This window comes from Glandiceps talaboti, chromosome 22 (assembly GCF_964340395.1).
Source record: "Glandiceps talaboti chromosome 22, keGlaTala1.1, whole genome shotgun sequence".
Classification (NCBI taxonomy): Eukaryota; Metazoa; Hemichordata; class Enteropneusta; family Spengelidae; genus Glandiceps; species Glandiceps talaboti.
Genome location: NC_135570.1, coordinates 13,289,341 through 13,309,634, shown reverse-complemented (window position 1 = coordinate 13,309,634; position 20,294 = coordinate 13,289,341). Strand labels below are relative to the sequence as shown.

At 32.8% G+C, this 20,294-nt stretch overlaps 1 protein-coding gene across 1 annotated transcript; it reads left to right on the top strand.

The window, feature by feature from the left end:
• Positions 1 to 6: 6 nt before the first annotated feature.
• LOC144452101 (uncharacterized) lies at positions 7 to 19,545 on the top strand. Its single transcript, XM_078143112.1, has 14 exons — positions 7 to 177; positions 446 to 861; positions 7,660 to 7,894; positions 8,196 to 8,304; positions 9,482 to 9,579; positions 9,803 to 9,882; positions 10,681 to 10,887; positions 11,402 to 11,476; positions 12,261 to 12,361; positions 13,063 to 13,190; positions 14,294 to 14,449; positions 14,757 to 14,984; positions 15,617 to 15,709; positions 16,388 to 19,545. Exons 2-14 carry the CDS (start codon positions 728 to 730, stop codon positions 16,445 to 16,447), a joined length of 1,704 nt encoding a protein of 567 aa, XP_077999238.1. The 5' UTR covers positions 7 to 177; positions 446 to 727; the 3' UTR covers positions 16,448 to 19,545.
• The last annotated feature ends 749 nt before the right edge of the window (positions 19,546 to 20,294 follow it).

Sequence of the window (20,294 nt, the reverse complement as noted above, 5' to 3'; positions counted from 1 at the left end):
CCACAGCCGTGCATTCGGATCATGCCGAACTTTCCCGAATATTTCCGAAGTCTCAATCCACTTATCTAATTGGTTGCCTAGAGATCCTATCGTTTTAGGGATTATTTATCAAATCCAACAACTTCTTGAGAATTTATTTACTTTTTCAATCGATGCGACACCAATCATGCCAATTCCGTAAGCAACTGATTTGGAGAGTGTACGACACAAGGTCAAAAGGAGATGCATATATTAGCATAAATTTAATACCTTGGTTACAGACTATGCTTCCATTCAGCTGAGCTCTGTGTGTCATTCAACGTTTCGTACTAAACGTTGTTCACAGTTTGTTACCTTTCCTTTTTATTTCGACGAACTTGCCTGGGCAACCAGGTATTGTAAACTACGAAAACTGGGCGTACTCGTTGTCTTAATTTAAAGTCGCTATATTCGTCTACTTGGACAGATTTTTGGCACGTGTCCGTTACTTAGGGAGTAGATTTCAACCCTGCAGTGAGGATTGCCCTTAGAACCGCTATCCAAAGTAAACACGCCGTACTTATGAACAAGTACGCCTTCTCCCTGTTTTCACGTACGTGACACCTTTCGAGGCACCAATTTGTCGGCAGAGTGACTGGGAAAGGGGGCGACGGTATAAATTTCACCACAACAGCAGATATACTTACTGAATTAATGAGCGGTTACTGAAACCAGGAGAACGATTGTGCAGACTGCAACGCAAACAATAATGTCGATCGTACCGATTGATGCAGGGTTCGCAACCCCAAGATCCAAACGTTACCAAATCGTAAAGAGACCTGGCAGTGCTGTCAACGAAGAAGAAGAAGACGAAGCTAACAAAGAATATGCTGCCTTTCTCAGGTTAGTACGTTAAAAGTTTACAGTAGAGCTAAATGACAAAGTGGGCGGGGAGACACCAAAATGTCTGCTGGGACACTTTATCACCCTTCAACAAATGTTTTCATTCACCGTCAGTTCGGACACAATAAACCTGCTTACCAATTTGTAACTCTATCTTTGTACCTTTACACTAACATAACATAACATCACGTTCCCGTACAGGAATAGTTGTAGCACTGTTTTTTTTTTTATATTCCTTCCTCAGTATTTCGTTTTTATTTATTGTTTATTCTTTATTTTGTCTTGTAACTTAAATGTAAGTTGTTTATTATGATTCAGATTGTTTTGAGGTGAGCTCTCCATATAAGAAATTTGAAAATATTCAAAAGTATTTTACATGAAAGTAAAATTGGACTGAGTTGCAACTTAAAATATAATGACTTACTTACATTATCATACACCCTGAACACCTGTTAATAAACATGATAGTGAATCTGTCACAATTCAGGTCTATTTTTTTATTGTATGTTATGATATATGTTAATTATCAAAATTTGAAATTTATATATATATATATATATATATATATATATATATATATCACCACATACAACACTTTGGTTTATTGCTTTCACTTATGGCATGACCCTTGGTTTGTACATCAATACACAGAAATACCAATGTATATAGATAAATAAAGTCTGCAGAGAACTATATGAATAATTGTAGGATTTTGATCAATTAATGTTTTTAATAATACAACCAAAGATGATAATTATTGCATGTTTTGGCAAAAAAAATGAATTCCATAATCCAATAGATATTTATACTTGATATAGATGAATATAAAACAGAAAGTATTTCATCTCATATAATATGTAAAAAGTATACAATATGAAAGAATTGAGGAAAATGTCATTTCAAATTATTTATAATATTTAGTGTTTAATTTGCCAAGTGTTGGTTTATGTAGCTTTTTTCAAGACTGTCATTTTATCTATATTTGACACACTGCTTAAAAAGTTATTGAGATGTTATTCCCCAATATTTTTTTTCATTCAGCCAAGGAAAATATGAGTGACCTAAGGAGGCTTTGTCACTACCAGTCACTAGTCAAGAAGTGACAACCTTCAGCTCACAAAGTATTTTCCGACTGAATGACGGAAAAATATTGGAGAATAACATACTTATACCAACGCCTATAATATCAAAGAAAAATCAAGGAAAGTAATGGTAAATTTGAACGCTTTGACCCACTTTTGGCACCCTTTAGCATATTCTGACTCTTATATATATCCAACACGGCAGAACCAGTGATGTAGACATGCACTGTCGTGACGTAGAACAATCAGAGAATGAATTCCATATTTTTTGTTGAAAATTCTGTGAAATCCATTAAAATTTTCTTCATTAATTTTTTTGTATTATTATATTGGATAATATAGGTGATAGCCATTGATCATGTATATTATAATTGGACGTTTGTTGGAAAATTCTATCATAATATGGCTTATTGATTTTTTTTCAGTACAATTACCATTGTAATCTTACTTGAGAGATTAATCCTAAATAGCTATTCTGTGTCAAAAAGATGATTACATGAATGAATTGATAACAACAAAGTGGAATAAACCAATCGATTAATCAGTTATAGGCTAATTAATCAGCTAAGGACAGTCTTTCAGTTTTAGTCTAGAAGCTCTACGTGTTGACTCATTTTCTGATCGCTCTCTCTCCATGTATAGTCAAATGGAGAAATTTTACCAAAATCTAGCTAAATCTCCTGCTGGAGAAAGGGTGAACAGCGCATGCATGTAGTAGTCCATCACACATTTGACAGGCGGTTGTAATTGGTAACTTCGTTTACTTTACTACAAACTCAACCTCTGGTTCGAAAAGAAGTCATATGAGGACGCGATAACGTCATTACATTTATATCAGTGCTCCAATATCGTTAAACTAACTGCTGTCGGCTGTTAAAGAACGAAAAACCATGCTAGAGAAAGCCATTTGACTATATGGTAGAGAGAGAAAACAAGCCGACATATAGTTTCTAGACGGATTCAGTCTGCATTCGAATTTTACAAATGTATGTAACATTGTTCACTACAACAATTAAACTTAGTAATCGTATAACTCATTCTTTTTAAACTTTCATCTTAATATTGCTTCAATGCAAGGATTTCTTGTTACTTGAAATATACATTTTGTAATTTTACTAGCTCTAGGCTTGTCATAATATTAACGATTATTCAATTTTCTTGGTTGACACCATGGTTTTCGTTTACACATTATACATGGATTACTATAGACATGTACTGTGAGAATAAGGTGACTCGATCATTCTATTTTGACTCAAACATGGATAAAATGCTATCATAGCTTTCAGTAATTTCTTGTGTTGTATGTGGTATATTTTTATAGGAAACATGCAACTAGCAAACACTTGATGTTCTAAATACATAATATTTAACTAAATTATTGAATTAATACTACCCAATTCAACAATATGAATATTAATGGGTCCAATTAACCGAACACTTCAATAAATACTTATTGAATTACCCTATATGTCACAATGTTACCTCAGGAATATTCAATGGGAGGTTATAAAATTTATCTTGTTCATTATCCCAATATCCCATTGGGGTATGTTACCATAGTTACAGAAGCTTCAAAAAGCCGTAAGTAATTTAGGTCAAGTAAATTTCCTTTATTCTATTGGTCTGAAAATGTGACATTAATTGCAGAAATAAATTAAGGTGTTATTTCTAAAATACACATGATTTTCTTTTTTCCTGAAATTGGCTGTTGCAGTGTTTCATACTTAGTTTATACAAAACATGTTCTTGTATACACACAGACACAGATGAGTTTAATACTATATAGACGTCTGATTTTAACATACGTGCAATAGTCATAGCAATTTTCAAAATTATCTTAATTATTTTTGTCGCATGAGAAGCTGGTAAATTCTACCTTAAAGTTAATCATTTACAAATGGAATGATATCATATGGTTCCTAAGTTTGAATAGATTCTATACTTGTACCTATCAACGTTCTCTATAATCACTATCCTCTCCTACAAAGAGATGATCATAGTGATCACAATATGTAGGAAACTAAGGCTATTACTAAGTATGTAATATGGGAAAATGTTTTGATTTTTGGAGGTTTTTGGATTTTTTGAGATTTTTTTTTTTTTGGATTTTTTTTATTCTATATTCAAAAATATCGAAGGAGTTACAGTTTCCTTGAACAGTGCTTTCATTTCTGAGATACACACTACATTAATGTTATGCACTTAAAAGCACACACTGCTGAAGGCTACAATTACACATAAGTTACGATGCAAGTTGTAAATGAATAAATTATAGGAATAAAGTTTTGTCAATCCGAGATGAGAATTAAATAGTGACAGAAAATTTATGGCCGTAACGTTAGTTGTGTTTCTCTTAAAGAACAGGATGTCATGTATGTACAGTATTATTTTCTAACTGGATTCTGTATTTGTGTATTTGAATGTTTGATTTCATCCAAAACGGTGTTTATGCTGTTTCCTCCAAAAGAAATCTGGTGCCATGCATATATATATATGTATGTACAATGTATACATTGTAATTGTTAGCGAAAAGTTTGTCTGATTTTTGTGTCAGTTACTATGAATAGAACTCTAGCAGTACAGGTGTAACATGCATGCCAGAAATGTGCAACATGAGCCTTGGAAATGTACGCCATTAAGCTCAAGTTTCCCTAACAGCCTGGAGCATAAAACTGTGTCTTTGTGAGAATTTATGTAAGTGTTTCACATAAAAAACGTGACATCATGAATAGGTGTCCATGAATAAGTGCACACTTACCAACTGTGCAAGGTGACAGTTGCTCCTAGTAACCAGTCTCAGTAGTACACATGTTGTTTTTTGTATCCAAAACTACGTCACCATGGTGATATGAAAACAATTTATATCGATGTATCTTACTTTTCTTCAATTATATATAAACAATCATTTTTGTGCATAAAAATTTTGTCAAAAAATATTAGGAAATACAGTCACGTAAAAATGTAATTTCACTTGCCAACTCTATTGTCCATAAACATTAATTCTCATAAACATAAACTTATTTTGTATAGTCTGCTCATATTCTTTATTACGCACACTAATGTTGTACAATATATTTCTGTCCTTCTTTTCGGAAATTAATTTGTCTATCTGTATAATTATGTTGTCATATGGAAATTTATTCGTCATTACACTGTGTATATATCATGCATAATACATGTAATTATAAACTGTAAGTCGGTCAGACACTTAATTTTGTCAAATTGGTTTCTTTATAGTTTTTTAAGGAAACATATTTTTTAATGAAACATTCAGAATTCTGAACTTCTGCAAAAATGTCAAAAATGGTTGTTAAATATCCGATCATATTTCACATTAAAGTATGCTTCACCAGGGACTTCAAAAACACAATGAACTGTAAAACTGAAGACCAAACACTTCAACAGGGACACAATATAGAATTTCAACACTCCCGTCATTAGAGTGCAACTGCCCACACGTCTAATTCTCTCAACAATTGCCAATAGATAACATACAGACTGCTGCAGATATTTCTACCAACCTGTTGGAAACTCAGTTTGGTGTAAATTTGATGCATTTTAATGGGCAATACCAGCAAATTTTATCGTCATCTGATATATAAATCTTTATGAAGACACACACACACTGTTCTTTTGCTATGCAGAATTCAACAAATCTTTAATTATTTTGAGTTTATATGGGTAGAACAATTAATCATTGTGTGTGTATTTTTACATCACCACTGAGTAGAAAAACATACCTTACAAACATACACAGAAGGTAATTGCTTCTTGACATTTTTTTTAAAAAGCTATAAATTGGAATTTTCAATCATCCATTGTCTGCTCAGACACACATTGTTGATATAATATATGTGTTCATCCATGGCAACTATACATGAAATACCAACATTACCATTATGGAACATGCTAATTAACTTCTCGATAAAAATTTCTTAACACATACAAATGGAGGCCTTTGTCTGTAAGTGTAAGTGGGCTTCAATACTATAAAAACAGTTTAAACTATTTAAACATTCCAACACTAGGGGTCCATCACCACTAAACACACTTTACTGTATTACACACTTTTTATCTCAAAAACCACACCTAAGATGTTAGTAAGTTTAATTTTGTTTGTTTGAAGTCTTTTATTGAGTGTATCATTCAAGTGCTTTGTCATTGTAAAAACTTAAATGGCTCTCTAGGGATGACCTTTGAACCTGACCTAAGATGATACTGTAAATTTAATATACTGTATAGTAGCCTAGAATATAACTTAGACTGTAAGGTACATTGTACGTCGTGTCGTTCCACCCTCACCGGGCTTCTTTCACACAGGGACAGTGAGAGGGGTTGACTGATGTGTGAGGTCAGTACAGACTAACCATAATTCTAAAAAGCATTGTCAATACGTCCAGCATAAACGTCAAACTTCTCATGTGTCTAATCTAATTGTATTGAAGTTGACACACAAATTAATATTCAGTACCATCCAGAATATATGTCGAATCTAATCTGTCGGATTTATTACAAAAATGAACAGTTTAAATTGATCGAGGTACATCAAGTGGTGTATGACAAGATACATGTCGTCTAGTTCCTATACGGTGCAGTGTTATGATAACTACCATCATGGAAGTATTTGTAACACGTCATATAGGAACTAGACTAATGACACACTTAAGGGGTCAAATAAATCATATCGTGGGTCGTACAAGATACGCTTATTCAAAAGAGAAAGGAATACCAATGTAGAGTAAGTATTTTCGCATTAAGAAAGAAGAAAGAAAATGAAGTTAATATAAATGCAAGAATAATGTATGATCTTGACGTTACTGCCATAACTGCACATGAGTCTAAACAGTTGCATTGCATTGTGGTTAATATAGAATTAGATTCGATGTGAGAGTGTTGCCCTTCTGTTGTTATTTTTGACAGGCAGTGTCAAATTTAATATCATTTACTTCAAGTAACTGCAATCAGCATTGAATTGTCAAGTACAAAATCTAATAATCAGATTAATAGGCACATATTTCAGTGTTTACCAATGTTATATTGTTACAATATTGTTGCTCAGTGCTAAGGATATGTTTTATTGACAGGTTCCTTATTTTGACACCTGTGGAATGTCATAAATGAATATTTACACAACCAGGTTCACAAGGTCAACAAAGAGTCACTAAGTTATCGTTAGTTCACCTATTTGACTGCGTCACTACTGTACTTGTTTTGTTTCTTCTTTACATTCCTCTTGTTCTATGATCATCTCATAGTTTACTCTCATACATATTACATACTCCAGTGTGACTCATAGTGACAGGGCTCCTTATGTAAGTCATATTTTTCTCACCTGAGCAAATGAAAATATCGGGGAATGAGAATCTTTTGAAACAAAAAGTCAGTAGCTTGGGTGGTTTTTTTTTTTTTTTTTTTTTAAAAAAAAAAAATTGTCATGACAACTCTCATCATTTTTTCCATAAATGTTTATATACAAAATTACAGTAAATTGCCATTCTAGTCTCTAAAATAGTCTAAAGATTAACTGTTTGGTTTGAATCTGAATGTAAACTCACTAAGTGATAAAAGTGTTTGTTTCTAAGAAATTGATAAAAATTTGGTGTTTCATCATTTACTAGTAACCCTTCAGTCAGAGCTTTAATATTAGGTTCCAACTCTTCTTTGGGAAAGTTAATTGAAAATATCTGTATCTCAACCAAATTTTAATTATGTACAGGGAACAAGAAAGGAAGTGTGGTCCTAACGGATACCTGGATTCCTCACGTTATATTTACTCGTATCAACTAAAAGGCAAAGTAGTGGACAGCAAAGGTAATAAAACGGGTAATGGAGGAAGTTCTGGATCTGCCAGTGCACCACCTACTGTACACCGTGAACCTACTACTGTAGATCTACAAGCCAGGATTGGCAAGGATAAGAAGGATTACGACAAGAGGATAAAAGTTATTGAGGTACTGGAAAAAATTCCTTGGAATTAATTTCAGATTAAAATTTGGTTTGGCATCCTGTATTTGTCACCTGACTTGTATTTGGATTCAGCCATGGATTTGAATTCAGATTAATATTCATATTGATTGCAGTTGAACATCCTGTGTTTAATTAATTTGCAGCCTTGGATTTGGATTCAGATTCAGATTAATATTCACTGTCGTTGAAGATCGTGTGTTGAATTAATTGCAACCTTGGATTAGATTGAGATTTGAACCAAATTTTGAAACTAAAATGTCTAATTCCACTTTTTCACTATTTCAGGATCACATGTGGCAACATAAACAGGAAGAGAGGGAACTGAAAAGAGCAGAAGGTGATGTAATCAAGAAACAACAACATCTGAGAAGAACTATGCGAGATTATGAAAGTGGTAATTAGTGATTTCCATAATCTACTAGAATGCCTTCTGGGAACTTTTGCATGTCAAAGGTCATGTTAGCTTCCATGAAACAGATAAACAGAAAGTATCAGATGTCACTTATTTCAGTTTCTATAATACAGAATCAAGCAGTCATTGAAATTTTTGGTACGATAAAAAAAATGGTGAAGGAAAGCGATCATTTTGTGCGTTATTTTTAAAAGAGAAGGCCAGTCAGACTTACTTCAGTTCTTAGAACACTTGTATTGATTACTACTATCAACTTGTATCCTTAGCCTGAAATCCATCCAGATTGGGGGATTTCCCATTTTGCTTTCAAAGCAAAATTTAAAATCTCAGGCTATGGTAACCTTGGTAACCTTGGTAGTACCTTGTAACTATCTCAACTTTGAACTCTTGTAAAGAAGTCCTACTGCACCTGACATGTTTTTTTTGGGCAATTTGGGATATTTCCAGCAAAGGTTTATGGGAAAAGTTTCTTCTGGTGACATCATTTGTTATCGTAATCCCAAGATTAGTTATTTTACTACTAGTCATGGGCAAATTATTCTATTTCTCAATCTTTGGTATGACAGTTTGGTACTGATTTTGATCAAGTGTGACAAGTGGGTAATCTACTTAAATTCCCCAGTCATTTTAATGTACTACAGTTTCTCAACCAAATTATGAAATGTGGTATGAAAGTTTTACCGGGTTTATCATTCTTTATTTCCATGGTTCCAAAATCTCATTACAGAATCGAGCCATTAACTAAGGAAGTGGGGTTTTCTTATCTTTCTTATCACTGAATAATGTTTGTTGGCAATATTTTACAAATGTGATAAAGCACTATTTCATAACACATCAGGCAAAGCTAACCTCAATATCTAAGTGTGAAGCCCCTAATGTCATATCAGTTGTTATCAGTGTTACTGACCCATCATCAGTGACATTGCAAATAGCTTTAGAGATGCAAACAATTTTTATGACACCCGACTTGCTGGCTCACCAAAAGTCGGGAAAGTCGCACTTGAACCGCTAATTAATGCAAAAATCCGCCATGTTTTAAAAACTACCAAGAGTAACATTTTCAATTATAACTGATGGAAATGATGCCACCTGTGCACAAATGTGTTCTCATTGTTTTAATTATTATTTTTTATTTCCATTTAATTATCTTTTTCACTAGTTATAAATAAGAAAAAAATGAATGAAGAAAAGAAGTTACAAGACACCAAACAAAAAGAATTTGAATATCAGCGAAATTTCACTCATAAAAGAGAAGAGGTGAGTTTTTATATGTCTTGGCCATAGAGGGCAGTCTTCAATTTTTTCCTCCATAACCATTTGCATTGTGGTTAATTATTTCTGTATTTTGCTCTTATACCCTTTTAGTGATTTTAGTAAATTATTACTTTGATAATAATCTCAAAATGATAATATTTTTATTGTAATCATTTATTGAATGTAGATTCAAAATCAGTAAACGAAATGTTGTTTTCTTTCCTAGCTTACAAAAGGCCGTATTGATAAGTCCCAAACAAAGAATCAACAAGTTAAAGATGAAGGAAGGAAGGCAGCACTTGTCAGGTAAGTCAGTGCATTATATATATATGCCCTTTTCATAAAGTCAAAAAGGCAGAACTCAGAATTGAATGTTTGATCATTTCTTGAACATGAATATAAAGTTCTGTTACCCAGATTCTCGTCTGACTAGGCCTGGGCTTTTGCTTGATGGCTACCACCCTCCACCAACACCCCCACCCTTCCCACCGCCAGAGAGTTTTTGGGAAATAGTACAGAAAAAAGTATGTGACTTCCACTATAGGTGAGGATATGCAAATAAGGCTGTAGACTGATTTTGTGAAATTGTATAATTTGAAATTAACAGGTATCTGTTGCTGTTGACTGCCAAACATATGATACATGAGTTTGAATTGCCTGGGATTACTCTCGGTGTCCCATAATTCTTTGCAGTGCATTTTTCCCATGATGCATTTGTCCGAACCAAAAGTAGAAGTCACATAAATTTTGTTTCCGAGACACTCTGAGGACACGAGCAGCCATTAAGCAAGACCCCAATTATGATAGTCTGGGTAACCGAGACTAACCCATCCCAAGTTCCAATCACCACTTTGAATTTGGCTTATTATTTGAACGATGCCATAGTTCACCTGAGGAAAAAGTCATTCATAATCGTGTAAACTTCTGCTCTTAAACAAAGTTGTTTGGAAGCTAGTCCTTCTTGCTAGGGCTTCATAGCCTTAGACTCACATTAGTGCATACATTGTATAGTGTATGTAAATCAGACGCTGCTACACTTTCAAGATGTGACTTTCATTCTTTGTTAAACTGACCCGTAACTATGGCAATGTTTTTATTTGACAGTGGCGATTTAGAAAGGAATTACAAACGTACTATATCTGAAATTGAACTGCGAAGAATTGAGGTTCAAAGGTTAAATGAAGAATTTACTCAGAAAATGAAACAGAAAGAAGATGAGACATTCCGTTTGAAGAAAGAGTTGGCTGAGTTAGCACTGGCGTTAAACATGGAAGCTGGAAAACGCAGAACAATACAACTAGACACACACAAGTATGTCTGATTTTTGTATTTGTGAAGTTTTGTAATGTTAGTGTCCAGTATACATTAGTCTGGATGCCAACGTGGTTTCTAACTAAACCACGTCTAGTCAAAGTCTCTCAATCAGCACAGAAAGTTGTTCATCCAATCAGTGAACCCCAACTGTTATAGTGACCTAAACAGTGTATAAATAGCATCCTGAGATGAGCTGACAAATATACCATATTTGGACATTACATAACTGCCCCAATAATCACTAACTTTATGAGGGACTGTGTTATTGGCAACCAATTAGAAAACAAATATGGCCGCTACTGATGACATTGAATACTTATGGATATCGATGCAGAGGAGTTTTGCAGATTGTATGATTGTTTGCTTGTACTTATGAACTCATGACGACAAATTTGTCAATTTTAATAGATCTACACCAAAAGTTGCACCTGTCAGTGAAAATATCAAATTGTATATCATTTGCAATACATATGCACTAATATTAATATAAATTTGTGTGTGTACTTCACAGAGACTCTAAGAAAGATTCAATTGATAAAGTGAAAGAAGCAAATGAAATGGAATCAGACCTGGACAAAAAACTCAGGTAAGAGAGTTTGTAACATTATACCATGCACAAGCCAAGTTATTGTCTTTGAACAGAAAATATGGATAATCCAGACGTTCTACCTCACCACAATTCGTGGCCATGTCCACTCATTCTGTGGTGTTCAAAATATGATGAGTCAAAATGATCCAAATCATCTCTATTTTTCCCAATTTTTCATAAATTATACTTGAGGAGGTATAATTATATTATTCCCCAATATTTTTCTTCATTCAGTCAGAAAAAACTCATGATCTCAATAAGGATTTGTCACTACTTGTCTAGCAACTCATAGTGACAAGGCCCCCCAGGTCACTTGTATTTTCATTGATTGAATGAAGGAAAATATTGGGGATTAATATCTAATTATAAATTACACTCCTAGAATAATATGGCTAATATTTTCATGGAAGGTATTTAGTCCTCAAGCACGCATCAACAGTCACATGACCATGTAACATTTTGGAAACCCTTCAATTCAGAATTCAAGTTCAACAATTTGGCTTGGATTGATTTGTTTTGACAACATTCAGCTGGTACCAGAGGTAACAAGATTACCAGGAAATAATTTATCTTCAAGTGATCTGTTGATCATCTAAACAGCCAGAATCATGCTCATTTGAATTTTTCAAAGTTGCAAAATCATTTTTTTTACTCAATCAGTCACAACAAAGAGATGTCAACAATGAAAAAGCAAAATAGATTCCTAATGAAATAACTCTTTGAGATTTTAGAATACTTGATTTCACAATTTTTATTTCGTTTCATTTTCCTTTGATTATAGACAAAATGAGGGAAGAGCCAACATATTTGAAAAGAACAGGAGAAGATTGAGTGCAGATCTCATATTGTCCAAATCACATATATCACAGAAAGCCAGAGAAGGTAAAGTATGAATAATATTACAATGTTCACTTCCTGTTCCCACAATGCATTGAGTGCAGATCTCATCTTGTCCAAATCACATATATCACAGAAAGCCAGAGAAGGTAAAATATGAATAATATTACAATACTCACTTCCTGTTCCCACAATGCATTGAGTGTAGATCTCACTTTGGCCAAAGCATTTATATCACAGAAAGCCAGACGGGAGAAGGTAGATTTGTTGACCATTTACAAAATCTTGGAGATTCTCGAGTTGTCAAGTTAATGTAAAAACCTTACATGTTGATGGTATGATGTACACTTCAACTGTCTCTTGTCACAAGTTCAGATACTTACTGTTCCAAACTTTTTTTTTCAAAAACATAACAGAGAATTTTATATGTAAAGTGATCTTGTATTTATATATGACACGGCACTAAATACATGAACCATTTTGAAACGACTGTTACTCTGAAAGGAGTCTGAATACAATTCATATTTTTAATTTTTTTTAACTTAAGTTGGATGAGGGAGAGGTTGAGGACTACCCCTAACTTTAAGCAATTAGTTATTTATCCACTATTGATCCATTTAATACCCCTAAGATACAAGGGAAGTTAACGTGACAACTTGCTTCTATTTAAAAAATCTAAGTCACTCTCAATTTATCACACAGTTTAACTTCTTCATTTTTAACATGTGCTGTACTTTTTCATATAGAGGGTCGTCACCTACAAGATACCCAAAACAGACTAGTTGACAACACCAGTACACAGAGACAACTACAGGAAGCTGCCTTAAATGCTGAACTTGATCTCAAGAGCAAACAAATCGATCAAAGAGTCCAGGTAAATTATCATCTGTATACATATTTATAACATCATTTACATTAACAGCCTTCACTGATTGGCTTAGATCATATCACATGGTATGGACTTGTGACCCATAGTGACCTCAATTTGCATACAGAGGGTACTGTTCATTTTCTATATTCCCTAGGGCACTATTACAATAGCACTGGAGTTCTATCAGTAATTTGCTTTGACTTCAGAAAGAATACATGCAGCTTGCCTAGAAATGTGATGTGTAATAAAACATTTATTGCCTGACCTTATTTGGGCACTAGTAGACATGCTGTTATGTAGCGACAATATTTCCCTCAGCTGTCAGCCTTGGGAAGTAGTTGCTACATCCTTTCAATGGGGTAATAGAGTTTGTCAAGTGCCACCAAGCAATTGTCACATTATTAGTCAACCTGAAGATATGTTTAGGATAGAACATGAAAATATATTGCCATTAAAAACCCAGAAAGTCCAATCGGATAGATTCTAATTGATTCATGAATAACTTAACCCTTTCAGGACTAGAAACTTTCCCGCCAAAATTTTTGAACAAAAATTCTTGTTTCTCTGTAATTTTTGGAAAAAGATCAACTTTATTTTAGATCAGAATTCAAGAAATATTACTTCCCAATGAAGTAATATTCTTATATTTTAGAAAATGTTCTTACAATCAAGTTTCTATTTATTCCAATGTCGTCTCTAGGAATGAAAGGGTTAATACCTAGATGATCGAGAACATTCCTACACTTCCTAAACATATCATCCATGTAAATTCATACATCTATGTACCGGTAACAGTAATGCAACTTCAATTATAAATTCAGAGCTTTGTCAATTTTCTTAAGAATATTTTAAGATAAACCAAGCTTCTTCATGAAAAGGAAATTCAATAATGCCTTCCAATGTGTTGCGAGGCCTGGAGGATGCCAGGATAGATTGTTAACTGGCTGAGAAAGGCTTGATATTGCCACAGTGATGAGATAGTAAGAGTGCAACATTAACCCTGTCTTACAGTCCCAAACTTTAACTTAGTCTTACTTAAGCCTAAACGATATAGCCAAGTTATTAGAAATTTAGATTCCAGTACAATGTTGTATTTGATATTGTAGGCCCATGATATCAAGAGGCATCAAAAGGTAAACTCACTGACAAGACAACGTAAAGTGAAACATGAACAACAACTAGAAGCGTACATGGAGAGAATGGCCAAACGACAACACGATGCTGAGAGACGACAACATGAAGATAAATTAAAACACTGTGTGGTAAGTATATGCTACTAACTTATATGTAGTAGTCTAGATACTATAAGTGTGGGAATCGTTTTCTATGATTTTGCTCTCCACCATATACAAGCCCACACAGAAAGTTTCTGCTGATGTATTAAGCATGTATAAATAAATATGATTTTGTACGATAATTTAGAATGTTGTGTGAGTTTGTTTCACAAATACAGCTGAGATGAGCACATTGTACAAATATAATGTAAAGTACTATATCATGGCATTCATCTAGACTGTAAGATACGTGACAGTGAAATAAAAACATTGTTTTTTTTCATCTTAAAAATAGCGAACTGTCAACAAACAAGAAGAAATAGAACAAGATTTGTACAACAAAGTGCGACAGGCTGAGTATTCAAGGAAACAGAAAGAGCAACTATGTAAGAGAATTACTGGTAAACTTGATGAAATCAAACGATTGAATTCAATCAAAATGAAAGAACAGGCAGTTGAATGTCTACGACAAGAAAAGGATGTCGAACAGAAACTACAACGAGAACAAGCTGAATTGTATAAGGTAAGACAGAATTCTAAAGGGGCACATGCTCTTTTAAAACTTGTTAGGGATAATTTCATTGATGTACTTCATAGATTGTTGAACAATTATTTTGTAAACTGAAGAATTGATTGATTGATTGATTTGATGCACTTCATAGATTGTTGAATAGTTGTTTTGTAAACTGAAGAATTTATTGATCGATTGATTGGTTTATGTGCTTCATAGATTGTTAAATTATTGTTGAATAATCGATTGATTGATTGATTGATTGATTGATTGATTGATTGATTGATTGATTGATTGATTGATTCACAGATTGATTGATTGATTGATTGGTTGATTGATTGATTGATGCACTTTTTTATAATGGTTGTTTTGTAAACTGAAGAATTGATTGATTGATTGATTGATTGATTGATTGACTGATTGATTGATTGATGTACTTCATACATAGATTGTTGAATTATTGTTTAGCTAATTGAAGAATCAATTAAATAATTGATTGATTGATTGATTGGTTTATGTACTTCATAGATTGTTGAATTATTGTTTAGTTAACTGAATAATCAATTAATTGATTGATTGATTGATTGATTTATTGATGATAGATTCATTGATTGATTCATATGTTTATTTCTTACTTTTGGCAGTACCATGTGAATAGAGAAGAAAGTTATCTTGCATTACAACAACACAGAGTGAAAATGAAAGAAGACAAGTACATGTTAGAAGAAACTGAAAGGGTGAGAATTTTATTTAGCATTTGTTTGGAATACCACATAAGCAGCCAAATTGAGTTCAATTGACACAAATCCCCTTCTAAATTTCTCGTCCTCAACCCAAGGTAACAGTGCCCCATAGCGTCACTCATATTTTTCTGGGCTAAAAAACACAATTATTAGGTAAATAATATCTAAACAACATTGCACTGATTGTGTCTGTCAAACATGATATACACATAATCATATGACAGAACCTGATGATGGGTGAGTGCAAGTGTGGCATACTTATGGTATTTACAAGAATTTTTACAATGTTCTCTGCAGTCGACCATTACTCAGGAAAGTACGATTGCAGAGAACATTGTAAAAATTCTGCAGTGAAATTGCAGCAGAAAACACTGCAAACGCAAGTGCAAATACACAAAGTACCCAAACTGGCATTCATGTGGCATTGGGTTCTGTTATCTATTGCATATGTTTACCTGAAACAGTAAATTTCAGTAAAAATCATAGTGTGATCACATGATTTCGTGTACAAGGTACTCATTTGCATATAATTTGCATACATTTATGCTGTAATGTTTTCAGTGTTGCACTGCTGTGCAAATACAACTATTATGAGCACACACCAGTGCAAGTAATCACTGGTTACATATGTAATAATATTATATCTTTATTTATTGTAATTTCTTGTTTCAGGAGCACCGAAGACTGGTGAAAATTGGTGATAAAACAGATACGACACAAAGTTATCATTAATGCTTGGCTTGGTATTATGGAACACTCTCGTTCAAGGGATTTAGTTTGTGCTGAAAACAATTGTTTGAGTCTAACTCTCCAATTTACAGATATGATATGCTACAACATTAGTGTAGATATTTTTCATGGGAATGTCATTTGTGGGAATAATTAGTGAAAAGAGAGAAAGTGAATCACACAAAAAAAATCAAACTAACACCAGTGAATAATGCATTATGTGAATAACTACATTTTACTCAGTAGGACTTCATATATGCAATTGTTGCTGTTGTTATTTTTCCACTCAAATGTACACTTCTCTTGTCAAAAATCATTGGAAATGAGAAAAAAGAAAACATCCAATGTACGATGAAAGGCCTATGGTTATTATAAGATCATTACAAGTTATTTTAATAATAAGTGAATAAAAGGACAAAATACACAATTTACATAAATTTATGCAAATTTGCCTGACGTTGTGTGCTGGTTAACAATTAAAGAGAGCCAGTCAAATTTTATTTTCCATGAAAACTAAATCCGTTGAAAAGTGGTGTCCAATATATCCAACATCAGTGTTTGTTTTATTTTTTACAGCCATACACAAATGTGAATGGTGTGAATGTTATACTTAAACTGTTTTGATTTGTGAATATTAAGCAAATAGCTTTAATTTTGATCAAATGTTGGAGTTCGCTGATTAAGTTTACTAACATAATCGCCCCTCATTACCCAGTCCCCTCCCTCTCCATGTGGAAAATGAAAATGTATTTGTAAATATGGTGCTCACATACATGAAATACCAATAACAGTTTTCAGTTTAGTATCATTTTCTATGCACTGAAAGAAAGGACTGGAATGCAGTGATCAAACAACTATTTCTCTGTTGTTTTATTATGCTTCAAATTTCCAAAATGCGAAAACTCAAATTTGATCAATATGTCCAAAGATTTAAAGTAGCCATATGGATGCGGATTGAGTATTTATTTTGGATTTTTAATTTATAAAACAGTTTTATCATGACTTCCTACTTGAAAAATCAATTTGTAAAAACATAGACCAAGATTGTGTTTGTTTACTCAATAAATTGCAAAAAGCTCAAATAATATGTGAAAAGTTTGATATTGTACATACAATAACAAAGCTTTACATTTATATTAATCTTCTGCAATTTATTGAATTACAAATAAGGACTTGGCATATATTGTTTCACATTGATGTTTTGAGTAGGAAGCAATGATAAAATTGTTTTATAAATTAAAAGTCCAAAAATAGATATCCAATCCTCATCCATATGGCCACTTTAAGCATTAATTCTAGGCTTTAAGTTTTTATGTATCTAACCTAAATAATGTACCAAATAATATTTGTTTTTGCACTGTTAATAGAAATGACCACAATCTGGTGCTCACTACATGTCTCCATTTTGTGTTTTTTGCTTCTAATTTATATCGGCCAAACTCAAATTTGATTCTGACCAAACTTTTAAAATAAATCATGTGACAAGTATTAAATGAAAATTAGAAATTTCAATATTACACATTATAATTTGAACTGCTGAAGGTTTTTGAAATTATGAAAACTAAAATTACTCATCTCAGAACATAGAGCATCATGAAATAATGTGTTTTGATGTTTTATACCATTTTGTGTGATGTAAAATGTTTGATTGTCAAAGTAAATATTGTTTTGAAGAAACTGGATGAGAACACGAAATATACTGATGTTTGCTCTTAAAAACCAAACTTTCTTATTTGTTTTGATCAAGAAATATTTCAGTGTGCACTTACTGAAGTTTTGTACCATACCAATAAGTATGAATATAAATGTGGTAAGCAGTGTATTTCTGTTTTACTGCAAACTTAATATTTTCACCACTAGAAAAGCTAGTTAGAGTGCTTAAAAACTTGTAATGTTGAGTTTTGTTAAGAACTTCCAGCTTTCTTATCCATTTGTATTTTTCAAAGTTTGATGTTTATATACTATAAGAAAGATAACTACAACTGTAGAAAGCTAACTGTGAAAAATCTTTAGTCAGTCATGAATCATGAGAATACTTGTATTTGCAACATGGTTGGATTGAAAGAGTTGCCATTGTTTGCACATAATATGTAAACATTCGCTAAACATGTAGCAGTGGTTACATGATCAGAAACAAAATGGTGTATAAAAAAATGCTTTGAATGCACTGTTTGTACAATATGTAAATTATTTTGTAAAAAATTAACATGTGATCACATGAAACATTATCTCTGAGTTATACATAGGGTACTGAATGACGTATATGTACAAATGGAAATATATTTTATCTTTTTAACCACTACTGCAGTATTAGGTATAACACTGTATGTCTTCTAGCCTGTCTATGGCACTGATATGTGACTGAGATAGCTGTCCTAACTCACAACTTGTTATAGAGTCTTATATGAAGTGGGTATCAGTATTTGCAAATTTGCCCATACTGATTGGTCGCACTCGGGAGTGATTAAATACATCTCCTCACACTGTTTGGTTTTTCATGTGGTCATTATGTAAATGAACACAGGTAACTGTGATGACCACAATTCGCAACACATGAAGTGAGTTAATTTACATGTAATTTACATGTAATTTACATGTAATTATGTAAATTTAAACATATGGTATACTGATAACAGCTTTGGGGGCATGGCTAACTTAATCAGTTTGAATTTAAACTATAACAAGCTGAGAATTATATGAGCTATTGGAGTCACAGATCAGTGACATAGACGGATATTTGTCCATACTTTGAATACATACAGTATGAAAATGGAAAGAAATACCAGCTGTGTAAATTGTTCTATTTTTTCTCATTTGAATTGATTTGCAAGAATAATTATGGGCCAAATTTTAGTATTAAGTTGTAAGGTTTCATATTTTGTACATATGTTTGTATATATTGTAGATGAAAAACCAACTGTAAGCATTTATTTCTGAAATCATTTTGATACTCAAAATACATTATTTGCTCTGATGATGATGACAGAGATTTTGAGTAGAGATAGTAAGATGTATGTGTGGCACCTGTGAAAATGTACTTTTTTTTGGAATGGAAATGATTTTTATTAGATTTGCTGATTCTTGGTCCTTGAACTTGAGATGGTGCATTAAAATGTTTTCTAAGAAATTATAAATTGTGGTGTATTTATTTTAAGAGTGGCCCAGTGAATGCACGAGGTACAACTGGAGCTTTTTATGAAACTGTTTGGTTAGATATAATGATGTAATCATAATATCGTTCATCCTGAATAGTATTGAATCCCCTGTGGGTAAACATATTTGTGTAGCAGTACACAATATGGTGCAATATATAAAATAAAATTTGATTTTTGGGTCCACATTCAAAAATACGCACCAAAAAGCAATTATAATTCCAACCTGTTACTAAACTACTTCACTTATGGACAAAATTTACCTCAAATGAACAATGCAAAATGTCTAATTATTGGTATTTTTAAAAGTTATCAGTGAATATTATTAACATTGAAGGTTGTCGGGTTGAGAAAAAAATAACACTCCCATTATATTACTCAAACTAGTGCTAGTTCACCTTTATTGTACCCCCTCTTCTAAAATTCCTCACATTTCCTTCATTCGAATTCGAGCATGCGACAAATAGTTTCAATCATGGATTTGGTCGATTAAGTAAGAAAGGTGTTGATTAAAGCATGTAGTGACTGTAAACTGAACACACTGTAATGCGTTATATGGACTTGGCTAAACATCAATGTATTTGAGCCATTGTTTTAATGTTATTTAGAATTCCTTTGATGACCCCTTTTAGTTAATTGTGATTAGGATTCAGACTCACTTGATCCATACATACGCACTGTCAAGAATCTAAAGAATA